Source organism: Podarcis liolepis (assembly GCF_965112155.1).
Source record: "Podarcis liolepis genome assembly, chromosome: 11".
In the NCBI taxonomy this organism is placed as follows: Eukaryota; Metazoa; Chordata; class Lepidosauria; order Squamata; family Lacertidae; genus Podarcis; species Podarcis liolepis.
In genome coordinates, this window is record NC_139565.1 from 43,096,578 (window position 1) to 43,113,145 (window position 16,568).

Below are 16,568 nucleotides of genomic sequence, written 5' to 3' on the forward strand. Positions count from 1 at the left end.
TACACCTCTTACATTTATTGTACACAGCTGCATTCCTTCCTACTTTAGGGACGACCCTTATAGTTATGTGAATAACTTGATCACCCATCTACCCAGCAGGGAATGCTGCAAGATGCAATTTCATCGAGTTAGACTTTCACAACCCATAGACCACTGCACCATCTTTTACATCAAAACCACTTCTGTGATTTCCACTGAGAAGCAAACCACTCTTCAGCAAACGTTTGAGTCCACACTTATCCCCAGGCAGTGACATGGGACCTACTTATTATTATCAATGTAAGTCTATCGTTCTTTCATACTCAGGGTTGCCATATTTCAAAAAGTAAAAAGCCATATAATTGCTGTTTTAATTACTTTATTGGGGGGGGGAATCTCACCTGCATCTCCCCTTTTTCATCGGGTTTTGCTGGTTTTGCAGCTTCAGTTGCAGAATTTTTTAAGCTTTCTTTGCTACAGTGCAGGAGGACTTCAGCAACATAGAGTGGGTCCAGCTCACCAGAGTTAGGCTACAGTGGTAGCAAGAAACCAAGTTAGTATGAATAAGGAGATATTCTTTAACACTAGTAAAAGAAGTGTGAGAAACAAGAATGTTTCCATTCGTTAAGTTCTAAATATTCTCTGACTGATATCAAATTATATAGCTCGACATGTTGTTATTCTATATAAACCTGAGAATACTGATATAAATCCAGAATAGCTCCTTGGCTGAGGTGGACTATAAGGTTCTTGATCAAATGAAGTCAATCTTTGCTATGGCAGGTTGTTAAGAATTATTAGCTTTTGCTTGCGAGCCTCTTTCGATCCATAGCCACACAGATCACTCAGTCTATGGCTCTCTGCCATAATTTGACAAGGAAATCTGAAGAGGGTCAAAACTCCAGAAAGCTTGAGAATTATTCAAAATCACAACAGAAGCTCAGTTAGTATACTGAAGATCATTAAATGGTCTAAAAGGATACTAGCATAGTTAAAGAACAGAGTCAAAGAAGCTCTTAGCGGCAAGAAGGTTTCCTTCATAAAACGTATAAAAGTTTAATGAATTATTTGCATCTTTCTTCACTGCGGAAATGGAGGGCAAATTATATAACTGCCAAAATGCTTTTTCCAAGAAGGGAATCTGAAGAACTGAGAATAGCAATTTGTGACAAGAGCTGAAGTTCTAGAGCTAGAGCCTTATTGACAAACCTAAAACTGACAAATCACCAGGTCTAAATATTATCCACCCAGGAGTTTTTAAAGGATTAATATACAAAACTGCTTAACTTCTAACAAAAACTATGGATAAGGAAGGACAAAATCCAGTGAAGCAGATTGTTTTAGCAAGCCTAATTATGTAGCAACATTGCTGCTTCTCCTAAAGTGACCTGAGTTGTAGATTTGGGCCAACTATTATTTGTGTTAACTGCTGATTTTTGCTTCCCTGCCCCCCAAATTGACTGGCATGTGCAGAAGGCTCAAGAGATGACCTGGCCTCTCTTCCCACACTGTTTGAGGCACTCATGAACAGTAAAAATCTTTCACAGTATCTTGGAAGACCTCCTCCTTCCCCCAAGTTCTAATCCGAAGAACTAGAGAGATGGGCAACTGCTGTCTCTCTCAAGTCCTAACCAGCATCAGAGTTCTCCCTGATGCAAAGAAAACTTGGAAGAGGCGGGGTATTTCACTTTATGCTAGGAGGCAACCAGGGGCAGGTATTTGCCAGAAAGGGATCTGTGGTTACTGTTGCTCACCTAGACCACAATTTAGTTGCCAATGGCTGCGTTTCAAGTATTTGTATATAAAAGACAGATACAGCAAAAGCCTGTTGGCAAAGGATCAAATCAGAGGGCAAGAAGTGAAACACCTCATCATACAGCGTGCTATGGATATTTGCGTCTCACTTCCTTTTGAGAAAAGAAAAGAGGCTTTGCTTGACAGGGGATAGCATGTGAAGAGGACTATCAGAAGACACTGGAAGAATTTCACACTGTATCACAGATAGCTTTAAAACGGCCAGTTGTAAACAGAAACACATGATTTGTTCCACTATTAGATTACCCAATAATCAAAGTATTTATTCATAAATCCAGTTGTGGATAATACCATCCTAGTTCGTACAAAAGATATTTACAGCAGCTGTTTTAATTTTGGTTTAAAGAGCTCTGTTTACTTGTGTCATCTGAACTGCATTTGAAAATGCAACCCATATGTGGAAAAGCAGCTTTGAGCCAACATGTTAAAACATGTGCTGTTTACTCAAACTTGGAACAGGCTGACATATGCATAAAATACTCTAAGGGCACACAAAACAACCAATACCCGGTTACATCATCAGTACTGGCTGCACTTTAAAACAGGTAGCCAAGTATGTCATGCAGAAAACTCCAAAAGGGAGTCTTTTTAAATTCTGCTGGTAACATACAGCGTGCGTTAGACAGAGAAAAAGAGAAAGATGCAAGTTAAAATAATATCAACAATACAAAGTTAGCCTAATAAATCCAAATTATCTGGGCACCATCAATATCTTAAAAAATAATCAAAACAGCGAGTGAGAGTAGGCAGTGCTAGGAAATAGGACATTATTCGTATTTTAAAGCAACAAAGAGTTTATATGGCATCTTAATATGAAAAGTCGTTCTAATACTGGCAATAAAAAAAAGCACAGGGGAATACAGGATTCCTTGAGCAGATGGCAGCATATTAGTTATGAACTCTGAAGTGTCATTTTAAAATATGGCTTTTTCCTAGTCAGGTATATATTTATCTACCAGTGGAAGAAAAGGCCATTGTTTTACCTTCACATTTGATTTCTTGGAGAAGTTCACCACCACGCCCCAGCCAAAGTCATCATCTTCATTTTTTACCTAAAATCAAAATCAAGCTAGTATATAAAGCTGCATCTGAAACAATAACTTACAACATATTCTGACCTTAAGGGAAATTACTTCATTTGTAATACAGACGGTTGCAAACGATCAAGTCCAGAAGTGAATCTGGAAAGTAAGTTGGTAATTATATTGTTCACTTCAAGGACAGCTGAGAAATCAAGTGAAAATTGCACATGTCCGCTCCTCTCCCTGCTCCAGCAGAAGCCCTTCTGTTTGTGGGGTGGCAAATGTGGATCCAAGCCAAGAAAATTAACAATCAATAAATGTAACAGCTACATGTGTAAACAGCTGCCAAACAGCAATATGCTGGCCATTGGGGCTGGATTCAAGTAACCAATCCTGTTAGTGGATGTCAGCTACTGCAACAGGGCTTTCCTTGCTTCTTTTCTCTGCCCCACAACCCATTTGGCTGTGGAGGGGGAGGATAACCCCACAAATAGTGGGCAGTTGGGTGGGATCATTTCATTATCAGTTCTCAAGATATATCATATTAATCTCCTATGTAGTGCAATGCCTAGTATTAGAGAGGCAGCAATATGACTAGACTGGAGCTAGCTGTGCATGGGTGACAGTAGGAAGGTATTTTCTTTATAAACAAGACTAGAATTGACTTTTCCAATTTCAGGGGGGAAATGACGAACTAAGATTTAGAAATAATATTTTTTTCCCTAATCATGCTAAATGTCCCAAAACAAACAGATAAAGCAAATACCACACATAAAGCAAAACTCTCAGAAACATACTCCTAACAAAACATACAATTTATATGAATGAGGGAGGGGGGAGGAAACTCTAGATAAAACCAGAACAGAACAAAACACAAACAAATACAAAATTTACAATGTGAACTTCCGAGATACCTCTTCTTTCCTGTGGATATTTTTCTCGGTATGATGACATGTTTTGCTATTGTCAGTAATTTTATTATGCTGCACTGTTTCTGAAATGTTTCATTATATAGTAGTTATTACTATTACTTATTGTTAATAAATGTATCTTGTGCATCTCATTAATGGGAGTGTTAAGACCCACAGGTGCAAACCCCCAACATTAAGATGGCACAGGAGCGTCATAGAAGAACTGGATGGTAACATGCTTCTGTTTCTACTTTAGCAGAATGCACATTACAAAAAACATAGAAGTGGGGGAGGGAAACAACTTACTTTTACCAGCCTCCCTGGCTGTAAAAATGGCAAGCAGTACTTTGGCTTGTGAATGTACTCTTCTATTTCTTTACCCAGTTTAGCCAGCTGTTGTCTGATTTTATAGTAAATGACCACATTTTCCTCATTTGGAATTTCAATCTCATTGTACTGCTGTTCCAACTTACTGACCTCTGCAAATAAATATTGTAAAATAAACAGATTATATGAAGCACACAATATTGTAGCAAACCATGGGCAAGAGTATTCCTCAAGGAAACACACTATCCATATGTAGAAGAATCCCCCACAGAGCATCTTGTTTCCCCTCCATTTCCTTCCTCTTCCTGGCAGGGGCCCTCAACACCCCAGGGTGTTACAGGGAATAACCTGGTGCAGTGCCAGCATACCAACTGGGGGGTGGGACGGGGACAGTGAAAGAGCATTCTTCTAACTTCTGTGGGTGCCTCTGGGTACTGGCTTACTATTAAAAATTATTTTGTTGGAGAATATTCGATGCTCACTTCCAAGGACTTCTTTAAAATTTAAGTGCACACTCAATATATGCTAGAAAATATAATACACAAAGTGTGAATGCAACAGAATTGTGCCAGCAAACAGATGCACTGTATAGGGATGCTTGTCAGAAAGCTGCATTCGCAGCATTCAGCACTTGGTTTGTTAAAGATCTGAACATCTGAAACCTTCCTTCAGCTGTACTCAGTGGCTGGGGATCTGACAAGCAGGCAATGAGTCCTATATATCCAAGGAGACTCTGGGCTTGTGTTCTTTCAACAACAACCTCCTGCCTCCACCCACTCCAGGTGCAAGATGGCAAATTCCTTTCGAAAGGGAGGTCACTTGCAAAAGCAGCTTATGATTTGGCAAAGGCATCTGTTATTAAAAGCAAGTAAGGCAGAAAAATCCACAGAACATTCCCAAGCGCTTAGGATCCTGGCAACTGGGGCGAATAATGGTTCTTGTCAACTAATTTCATATTCATTAGTAACATATTAACTGGCTCTGTGGTGAATACTGTGCAGGTAAGCCCATGGAATATAAATCACGGTCTGCAAATTGACGAAACAATTAAGTATTTCACATAACTTACTTTCAACTACTCCTGGAATAGCTCTGTAATGTTGGAATTGGTAAAAAGATTTCTCTAACATGTATTCTGGGTTTATTTCTTCCACACGCAGCAAATTTAATACCATGTTGTATGTCAAATGGAAAGCACTGTTTAGAGGGTCAGCAGATCCCTAAAATAGAGAAATAAGATGAGCAAAAGCAGGCAGCATTCATGTTTAAAACATTTTATCTTGGGAATACAAATGGAAGCCTGACATTTCAAATCCCCAAATTATTCTTTTCAGTATGTTCACATGCAATTTATATATTGCAAGAATCATGCAAGTGTTCCAGGATGTTATTTCAAGGTAAGCATTACAGAGAGACAGACAAACCTAGTGGATCTCTGTAACGCTTACCTGGGAATGGCAGGGAGTGTGTTGCCTATGGAGCAGCTGCCATTCCCAGAAATGGGAGAAATTCACGTGCAAAGAAAAGTTACTGGACTAGGGCCTATGGCTGCAGCGTTCCTTTCGCACTTGAGAAGCCATGTTAATCCATCTAAGAAAAGCTGAGAAAAGTCTCACAAAGAGTAAGAATGTCATCCTAACACATACAAAGAGAAAACTACATCTGAACTTGAAGTCAGTCTTTCACTTGCATTATTTAATAATGATTCCACCCTCTTAAAATATCAACTTAAATATCTGATATGTAGCCAACTAACAGAACAGAAAGGAACCATTATGAATAATCTGGATAATCTCTAAGGAAATTAAAAAACACACAATGCAAAGGTTGAATGTATAGCTTCAACTTTAAGTGACTGTATTCATTTTTTGAAGGCAGGGGGGAGACAACAAAATAGAAGAATGTAGGATTATGAACCAGGTAAGATTTAAAAAAACAAAACAAATTTAAAAACTAACCCACCAAAGACGCTTGCTATATTGGTATAAAAAGAAAATTTTAGTAGCTAGGTTAAAGCTAATTTAGCAGCTATTATAAATTATGAATGACCGGTTCAGAACAACTTTTTATTTGAGGGACCAAACATTAAGCATATTTCTGCTTCCAATAATGGCAGCTGTACAGAGAAGCTAACCAGTCCTTATGATGGAAAGCTGCTGCTACAAGGAGAAATTATGAGCTTCTACTCAGCATTATTTTTACCAAGAGGCATATTGTAAATGGATCAAGTGTGGAAGACCTAGCAATATTGGCTCGACCCCTGGCACAGGCAAAGGGCTCTTTAACCCACTGCTCCTCAGGGTGATCAGCAAAGGAGGCCTGGGAAGAGCTATCCCCTTACAAACTTCAACTGCCCCAGGGTACTGAGCTGCTGAAATGGTCTTTTATCATTGCTTGCACTGTCTTGCATGCAATAACCTAGTTTGACCTTTCTGTGTTATCTGTAACTTCCCAATTGTAAGTCTGGTACTGCAGAAATGGTGGTTTCACATCCTAGTTAAGAAACCAAGATTACAGTACAGTTCACACATTTGGAACTAACAGGAAACTGTGGTTTAAACAAACCATGATAGAAACAATGAACTTAAGCACACATTGGAAAGAGGGGAGAAGATGAGGGTCAATGATAGCTCTCAGCTGAATATTGGTAAAAGTCGTTCTTTTCTTCCTTGAGGGTGAAAGACCTTCCCATTGATGTAGAATGGAATACCAATCACTGTCAGCTAGTTATTTTGTAATGCTCTAAGAAGGGTGTTTATTTTGAGGCAATTTATTTATTAAATCCCATGTTTCCTCAAGGCACTCAAGACGTTCACATTGTTCTCTCTTCTGTCTATCCTCATAGCAGGCCTATGACGCACTTTACAATGAGAGTATAGGGCTGGCTCAAAGTCACCTAGCACCATTGCCAAGCAAGGATATCCGATCCTACATCCCCACAGTCCTATACTCCAACTATTCAACGAAGGTTGGACCATACGTCAAAGATTTGCTGGTACTCAACAAAAGACAAAGCTGGTTCAAGACATAAGTCAAGGGTGGCTGTGTTGGGACTGAGGTGGAAGAAGCCTCAAGTTTGTGTATTTACTCCTTCCCTCTGGGGTGGATATGAGATGGAAATCATTCCAACCTCATAAAACTGTGGTTAAACTTCACTATGGTTTGTTTGAAACAAGTCCAACTTGTTTCATTTCATGGGTTATGAAGTTGGTTTGTTTGAAACAAACCATAGCCAAGATTAACCAAGGTTGAAATATAACACTAAATTGCAGTTAATAAAAAATGGAAGCAAAAGCTTCTCCTCACAACTGTGCTGCGGGCAGGTGACACAAAGGCTTATTGCAACTTGTTTCTGTCATGATAAACCAGGAGGTTTACCATAAGGACTGAACTGGCCCAAAGTTATATCAAAACACTTGTCCCACCCCCTTTGTATGGCTGTAGGATGCCAATTACAAAAGGTTATTGCAAATTGCAGGAGATGGATAGAATCAGATTGCCAAGTGTAGTTTGTGACTTCAAGGAACCTGTCAGTGAAGGAAGAAAAATAAAGACTTGAATTCAGGGCTGTGAGATGTGTTTTATTCAATGTGTGCATACTGCATTAAAACCCCAAACTGATGACAGCTTCCTAGGAAGTTTCCCATTTTCGCACACACTACTTGTTGTTATGGCCTTAATGGCTAAAATAATAAACATTTAACTAACACTTTTACTTTAACATCCTTCCCACCCAGTTTTGTTTTCCTTTTTTTAACTGAAAAGCATACCATAAAATACTGCACTATGACCAATTTGGCAAACACAAAGCAGTTGCCAAGTAACTTAATTTGGGCAATAAAGCAATCTGGCACCTGCAGAGTGGGCAAAGAAAAAGGGGAAATACTAACAGCTCAACATTTTCCAGAGATGGAAAAGCACATCAAACATAGCTATGCAGGCTTCAAACTATATGACACAGGGTGGACCAACGTCTATCTTGCATGGTCTGTTTCTTCTTCTTCTTTACAGGAATCCCTGTATTTCGCTGCTGGGCTTTAAATTTTCAGAGGAAGAGTGAATTGCTCAGGAACTCCAAACCTCCTCCCCACTGACCACTTGAAAATTGCTAGGGAACTTAATTCTGCCTGTTGTTCAGCAACTGTAATGAACTGTGCTAAAAGCTACAGTGCTTTTTAAAAGACAGATGGAATTCAAATACAGTAAGAAATAAAAGAAGCAATAAAATACAATTAAAACCGAGTATGAATAGTACACAGGGACATGTGAGAAGAGCCTGCTGGATCAGGCCAATGGGCCATCCAGATGCCTGTGGCAAACCCGCAACCAGGGTCCAAACACAAAAGCACTCTCCCCTTCTGTGGCTTCCAGCAACTAGCATTCAGAAGTGTACTGCCTCTGAGTGGGAAGGCAGAGCTTCTGACATGGAGGCAGAGAGGTTATTGCCCCCTCTCCACTCACCACATGACTGACCTGATGAGCAGACCCTTTGCTTTGTCCTCATCATGATGCTGGGCAATGGTCGAAACCTCTGCACCCTGAAAATCACCCACTCCAAACACACACAACCCTAGCATCTGATGAGCAGGAAGAGAGTAATGAGAAGTGCTTGGATACAGGGAAGATACTGAAGAAACCCCAGGAAACCAGATGCTGGCATAGCCACCCCTCAAGTTCCCTGGCACCACTGCTCACATGTGCTGTGTTCCAGACATTTCCTCCCACTGCAGCCACCTTCTCTGTAAGACTTGGAGCCAACATGTGCTTCATCTGCCTCCCAGCCCTAATCCTCAATGTGGAAGAGGACATAAGGACATATGTGCACTTAAGCAGGCCTACTCAGACATAAGTTCTCTGGGCACAGTGTTGTCACTGTTCTGAAGCCCAGAACTGCATTTATTACCCACCCTCCCTCTTTTACTTCCAAACTCTTACAAGAACGGCTGGTTATCACCACTACAACACCTAACTGCAGTTTGTGTGAAAGAGAAGGCGAATGCAACCTCTTTCAGTGCTGTTTCCCAGAAGCTGCAAATGGTAGCAGCTCTAATAATGCTGGTTCTAGCATCTCAGCCAATTCCACTGCGATTGGCAAAATGGGGGTTGGGGGTTTGGCAGATCCAGCCCACCCTTTGCCACCACTGTTCTAGAAGCACTGAATAACTTGCTGTCACTTCCTCTGCCTGAGGTGAACAACACTGCCTGATGTGTTTCTTTAGGAGCAACACTGATTGCAAATAATTGCAAAAATTTGGTAACAAAAACAACCTATAAGATACCATTGTCAGAAAGCATGTAATTCTACTAGATAGAGGAACTACATACAGATTTAAGGACGTGATACTGTAGTTTCCTGAAATGCAAGTCCGTGATATGCTGCCTAGTAGATTTAAGCCTAATGTAAAAATAAGCCTGCCTGGAACAAACGTTTAAAAATGGGTTTGAATTGAAATTATTCTAGCTGCTGTGCTCTGAGTAGCAAAGCATTGAACATACTGACTGCTGCTGCTGCTGAACTGCCCTGGCTATTCATCCATGCCAGGCTCTGGGCTGGCAGGTCACATCCCTTGGCAAACTGAGGTCAGTTAAGTTTTCAAAGCCTGCCCACACATGGAGATGCTTGGAAACATATGCGAATGAGCTTGATGCAAAACCAGACAAGCCTGCAATTAAGTCTGTGTGTTCAGCTGATGTTTACACATGGGCTCTACACAGCTGGACAGATTCCACTGGCAGCAGCTTGAAGGTTTGTGTCTCTGTCTTGTCATAAACACAGAGATCAGGAGACGATTTCCAACAAGAGATTAGCTTTGGGGGTCGACTGTAAAATATAGGCTCCTCCAGGAAGAAATAATATGAAGGAAAACTGCATGGGAATGAATACAACAGAGCAGCAGGGGTGGCTAACCTGTGGACCTCCTGGTGATGTGGGACTCCCAACTCCCTCCAGCCACTGCCAGAATAGCCAATAGCAAGGGCGGTGAGATATGTAGTTTCGCAACTGGTTAGTAACCCTGTGTTTGAGAGGTGCTTTCGTCATGAAGTATCCACAGCATTCTTCACAAGGGCAGCCAGTTATTTAAGAGGGAGCATCTGGCAGACCGAAGCGTGGGAAGTGCCACTAGCTGTGAGCCAAAGAGGTCACAGAATCATGTTCAACTCCCACAGGTTTCAACAGATTAAAAAGACATATGTTCCAGGATTCCAGCCTAGGTAAATTATATTTCCAAATGAATTGTCATTTTATAAAACTAAGCTGCTACAAATGAAAAGCCTGCAAAAAAACCCAATCATGGAAAGGTTTACCAATTACTGCATGGAGTCAAGGCAGTGCACAGAGATCTGCATGTGTACTAGAGCTCTTCAGGACTGCTCTTCTTACTTGTGTCCCCTGAAAAATCACTCCTCAAGCTTAGGGGGGACTTTTGGGAGAACTGTTCTGAGGCATGAGGCACCATGACCTTCTGAAAAGCAGGATCTCCCACCCTTCATGGAAACGCTTTGCAGGCAGGCAGGCACAGGCCTCTTGGGACCCCAGTCTATAAAATGAGCAATTTAGAGATCCAGGCTTTCTTTCATTTTGCCAAACTTCTTAGGACTCAAACCTGCATTGCAAATTAAGCTTTCCAGCTGAACTTTCTTGAAACAGTCTGTTAATTGAATGGAAGTAAGATAATACTGCTCTGTTTTCCCCAATCTGGAATACATTAGCCACAACTAAGATTAACCATAAAAGTTTGTTGTACTATAGGATAAAGTATTGGCCCTTAATACAGTTTGCTATCTAAACCAGCATACACATACAACTTGCTCAATTTTACTTAATGTACCGTATTTTTACGTCTATAAGATGCCCCCATGCATAAGACGCCCCCTATTTTGGGGACTCCGGTTTAAGAATATGGGGGGAGATGGCCCCCATGTATAATATGCCCCCCAATATTGGACATTATTTTTAAGGGGGAAAACCTAGTCTTATAAATGGAAAAATATGGTAGTTTAAATTTGGAATTACCCCCATAACCAAACCCTTCTGTGCTCACTGTCACGAAGCCTTTAGAGGCAATGCACTTCATGGATTCCAAGGACAGGGGAAATGCCATTTTCTGACAGTTTCCCACTACAAGGATAGTTCCAAATAGTGGTTCAAATCTGTTAGTTATTTTAAGCATGAGCACTACAGAGATTAATAGAACAGTATTACTGGCATCTTCCAATGAAAGCAACTAGAGTATACAAGGTGCTCATTTTCTGCCCTACAAGGAAGCACAAAATGCTGCAATTAACATGGGTTTGCCACCAAAGATGGCAGGCCAGTGTAAAGTTCCTCCTCCTTCATAACATGCAGTGCAGATTATTCCATTTCCCAGCATCTTACTATGAATTTCCTCACATCACACTTGCTGCCGCTGGTGTAGAAATACAGTGGACAAAGGGTCAGTTGTATTACAGATGTGGAACTGCAATGTGTACTGAGGTAACTGGGAAACTAACATTCTCTTTTGCGCAATGCATTCTCCGCCCTAGGGAGAACGTTAAAAACCCAAAACCAAACACTCACCACATTATGCACAAAATGGGCCACATCACTCTACTCTGAATTCACTCTTATCTATAGCAAGAAGTTACTAAACACCTGCTTTGTTATCAAATCTGGAACCCTCCGGTTATGAAAAACGGAAGTCTAATGCCAGCTTCCGATTCACATAAAGATTACAGGTTAAGATCTGTACTTCAGTTGACTGGAGGATGGGGGACCAATGCAAAAACCAACCAACAACCTTGCACAACTATTATCCTAAATGAAATACAGGATTAAGATATCACTACAGTAACTACTGTTGGAGGAAAGTTAAAATTAAAGAGCAGTATTTCACATTATGCTCTTTATACACCTTTAGCAATATTCTTGTCAGAGATCAAGATACCTTAAGAAGTTGTTTTCCAATTGTTGGGCTCATCTTTTCATCCACCATCAGAATAACTATTCCCCTATCATCCATGCCTCGACGTCCAGCACGACCAGACATCTGAATATATTCACCTGAGGTGATCTGAAAGAATAACAGAATTAGACAAATAGGCATATGTGCAAAAAGAAGTCAGGGCTCTCAGTCCAAATGGGAGGGAAGCTACATGAGGGATGAGGCAGGAGGAGGGGATACAAAGGCTGAGTAAGAAGCTATATTTGTAAAGCATGTTTTACATATAGGAAGTGACTGCGCCAACAGTATTTCAGTATTCCAAAAGTAAGGTTACTAACAAAGAGAAGGGAGAAAACAACAGAAAACTGAAGCAGCAGTCTTAAGGTTTGTGAAGTAACAAAGAACTGGTGAAACAAAGCGTGTGTATAAAAAAATAAACGGAAGGCAAAATCCAAGCAACAACATAAATGTTTGGAGACAATGCCTTTAGAATCAGCAACAAAGGAAACCCTGAAATTAAGCTCAGCATGCTAATGGTTGCTTTCTGTACTCAGACTGATGGGTCATAAACTTAAGTGACTTCAACTATGTGTTGCAGCATCTTGCTTATCCAGAATGTTGTATCTGCTTACCCATCGGAAATCCTTCCCATCAAACTTTCGGGCACTTGTGAACAGCACTGTTCTTGCTGGCATGTTTATTCCCATAGCAAAAGTCTCAGTTGCAAATAAGGCCTACGGAAGCAAAGCAATGAATAAGAACAAAGTAACTCTGTTTTGGAACATGAGATGAAGAAGACTGAACTAAATTTCCCTGCATTTGGATGGTCTATAACCCAAATTCAGAATAAAGCTAGGCAACTGAAGGCTCAGGGGCACCTGGCTACCAGATGCTTACTACCTGACCAATGTACTACCTCTGATCCCAAGGATATATCTTTATTTGCCATGCGCTTCTGTATCAGAACAGTAACAGGCAGTAGCATGGGCAACAAAGAAAGGGAGAGGTGTCTGTTAGTGAGCAGCTGGCTTGAATGTGAGAAAGTCGCAAAAATTAAGTGAAAGGATCTGTCAAAAATTCTCTTGCTCTTCACGTCAAGGAGGAAGTTGTAGAAAAACACTTGATTCTTACAGTGTGTGTCAGCAAGAATGTTCCTCCAGCTCTCGCTCAACTCATGCCTTTGGCCCCTTTGCAATATTTGTTGCCGAGTAGGACCTTACAATATTGCACATTAGTTCAGTTCAGAGATAAATGCCCTGTCCATAAGACTGAATGACAAAACCCAGCAATTAACAGCTATAAAGCTGGTCAGGTACATTGGTAAAATTGGTCAGGTACATTGGTCAGAAAAAGCAATTTATGAAGGAATTTGCTGTGGTTTTTAATTTATAATCTGGTGTTTCATGGTCCATTCTGTGGTGACAAAGATCCAATGTGTAAGGACACTCGTAAAGTGAAGGGAATTACCAATACATGCCTAATAGTACATACCTTGATCAATCCTTCAGAGAAAAGTATTTCTATGGTTTCCTTTAGAATAGGAAGCAACCCCCCATGGTGGATTCCAATGCCTCGCTTCAAAAGTGGAAGAACATGCTCAACCTGAGAACAAATATGGATCACATATTTCACTCGCAAAAGAAGGGATCAAGATTTACACAGATTGATCAGGCTTGTAAGTAGTCACTTGCCTAACTGCTTGTTGTAAGTACAGTGGTACCTCGCAAGACGAATGTCTCGCAAGACAAAAAACTCGCTAGACGAAAGGTTTTTCCGTTTTCGATTTGCCTCGCAACACGAATTCCCCTATGGGCTTGCTTCGCAAGACGAAAACGTCTTGCGACTTTGTTAAACCGTTTAAACCGTGCTTCGCAAGACGAAAAATTCGCTAGACGGCAAAACTTGCGGAACGAATTAATTTCGTCTTGCGAGGCACCACTGTAAGTATTTTCTCCAGGCTAACCGAAAGGAGGATTTACAAAGACTGTCTATTTTTTTTTTAGTCCACAGGTCACTAATTTAGGCATGTGTGGCTACATGAAATTCAATTTCAGTGAGCTAATGTATTCATGGATTTCCTTGTAAGTCTAAAAGAGAGCAATCTAAGAGTCAACTCTTACATCCATTGAACACATCATCAGAACTTTGCTTTTCAAAGCAACATAGTTTTGTCTACATTGCCTAGGATTACAGTTAGGCCATTCAACATGATAGAGAGCTTTATTTTTCTAAACTCATTTATGTATGTTAAGATGGAAACAGATGTTGGACATTACTTTTTGGTGGCCATGTAGCATAAACTCACTTTAACATCCCACTTTCAAAATGCATAATAATGGTCTGAGAATTCTGAACAGTCTTAATTATCCTTAAGCACTCACTTGAGGAAGTTTTTTGTCTTCATCAGACAAACAGTCAATTGCATTATTAAACACTTCTTCAACCATCCTTTTTTCTTCATCTGAAAAAAGGAAAATTTTCTGCATAAATATTTTTGTTTTATATATAAAAAAATCATGCTTGTAACCCAAAGGATATAAAAGTACCATCAAAAAGCCCACTAAAAAAAGGTCCTATGTACAAAATAACTTGACTCATAAATAGTAATGGGGATGTGGGATAAATTGGTAAGATGTTTCTCTTGCCATGTTACACAGCTCAGAGGCCTCTCTGGGTTCTTTAAAGAACCCTCAACACCACACCCATTATAGAATTGTAAATACAGGCAACATAAATAAGTCAGGTTCTGGCACTTTTAATAGGTTTATATAAGAATTCATTAAATGTTAATTATACGTAACAAGAACATTCAAAAATTCTGGGATCGACCATTTTTTTTCATCTGTCAAACAATGAAATGTTGGAGAAATCATTAAAGAATTGGCAGATTACTTTTCTCTTCTGCAGTCCAGCGTTTGGTGGCAAAAGAGCTCTCCTGGGAGCATGACACATATAACTCTTACTGTGGAAAAAGGGCTCAGCAGGAGTGTGCTCTCGCAATGCTCCAAGCACACAAAGAGATTCAAACTGTAATTAGTTTATTTAAATAAAATTTTACGAGTAACGTGCATAAATTAAAAATACAATTTTATTTTGCAAACTGTACTACTGTGAAAACAGACACAGAGTTCTTGCACGTTGCATGCCAAAATCCACAGTAACATGATCTGAACTCTGTGAGTCAAGGGGAATAGTTTCTGTCTTAAACAGCAGTTCCATATTCTACAAAGCAAACTGCTTTCGAATCAGAGGAAGTCTGAAAAGCCATGTTTTTTGGGGGGAAAGAGTTAGCATACTTGAGACTAAGTGTTGTGTCCAACTAACTTATACTCAGAAGAGACCTACTGAAATGAATGAACCTATGTTTACAATAGACATTCATTTTAATGAGTCCATTCTAAGAGGAATTTAGTTGAATACAACCATAAGCAGCTTAGATCTTGGTCGTTGTTAAGTAAACCATCTATTAGAAGTATATGCAGGAAGAAGTTAGTACACACCTGTATTGAAGTCCAGTTTTGTCATTTGAAGAGCATATGCTTCACAATCTTTCTTACTGAAACTGAATATAATTACTGGTTGAAAGTTTCTTTCCATTATCATCTTTACAATCTTAAAAACATTTGACGGACCTACGAAGACAGCACAGTCAGAAATAAGTATAAATGTTGTGGAAGGATAGGAGGCAGAATATTTTAATTTTCACTGCTGTTTATCTCACAACACATTTTACACTGAAATGTTTATACCCACCTTTTGTTCCTCCTTTTCTACCTTTTTGGTCCCCTTTAGCTAAGTCACCTGCATCTCGAAGGACTTGCATGGCCGTGTTAAAATTATCTTCTCTAAAATCACCCTGGGGGAGGGAAAGTGAACTTTATTGACATGTCAACACTACCATCCAAATGCAAGAGAGGTGTCACCAGGTTCAGAGAAATCCCAAGGTTTGCAGAAGTACAAAAAAAACCCCACCTCAGAAAAAAGCCCACGGATAGGGGAACAACCCAAAAAAGCCCATTGAGCACTGAGCATGTGCAGTAGCCACCGTATCCCAAGAGGTTGTTGGAAGAGAAAGGTGGAAATCCTCATCCCACAGAAACTAGAAAACCCTGTATTTTAAAAATCACAGCATAACTTACACAACAGCACAGCTCCCTAGAGCAGTGTTCCCCAACCTGTGAGTCATTAACTGCAAGCAGGATTCAGGCTTTATAAGGAAATCCAACATAATGACTGCTTTTAGTCCTTAATGTCATGATGATACAACTTGGTTTTGATGGCACATTATAATGTGCTGTTGATGCTTGTAAAGTTGCTCTCTGGCAGCACATCCAGTGACAGTTCACTGTGCGAGGGCCTTGTGGCAAACCGAGTTAGTTAATAGCTTAATCAAGGGTGATTTGAAGTTTGTTTAGTCAAAATTTGTCCAATGCTTTTCTGCGGAGAAGCTTGAGTGGGTGTGAAACCCATTTGCAACTGATGTTACAAAGTGGTCTTTAGAAAAAGAACAACTCATTGAGCTGTCATGTGATAGGACCCTCAATTAAATTTTTTTAGATGTGAGGTTATAAATAAATAATACTGAGCCA

At 40.0% G+C, this 16,568-nt stretch overlaps 1 protein-coding gene across 1 annotated transcript in view; it reads right to left on the bottom strand.

Moving 5' to 3' along the window:
* The window catches only part of MTREX (Mtr4 exosome RNA helicase), a 38,367-nt gene that overhangs the window by 11,797 nt on the left and 10,002 nt on the right, over positions 1-16,568 (bottom strand). Inside the window, exons 10-19 of the mRNA XM_083465793.1 lie at positions 15,733-15,835; positions 15,480-15,611; positions 14,361-14,440; positions 13,471-13,581; positions 12,612-12,713; positions 11,983-12,108; positions 5,124-5,274; positions 4,034-4,206; positions 2,778-2,846; positions 381-509 (exon numbers count right to left, since the gene is read on the bottom strand). Of these exons, the coding sequence (XP_083321919.1) occupies positions 381-509; positions 2,778-2,846; positions 4,034-4,206; positions 5,124-5,274; positions 11,983-12,108; positions 12,612-12,713; positions 13,471-13,581; positions 14,361-14,440; positions 15,480-15,611; positions 15,733-15,835 (1,176 nt within the window). The remainder of the gene's footprint in view (positions 1-380; positions 510-2,777; positions 2,847-4,033; positions 4,207-5,123; positions 5,275-11,982; positions 12,109-12,611; positions 12,714-13,470; positions 13,582-14,360; positions 14,441-15,479; positions 15,612-15,732; positions 15,836-16,568) is intronic.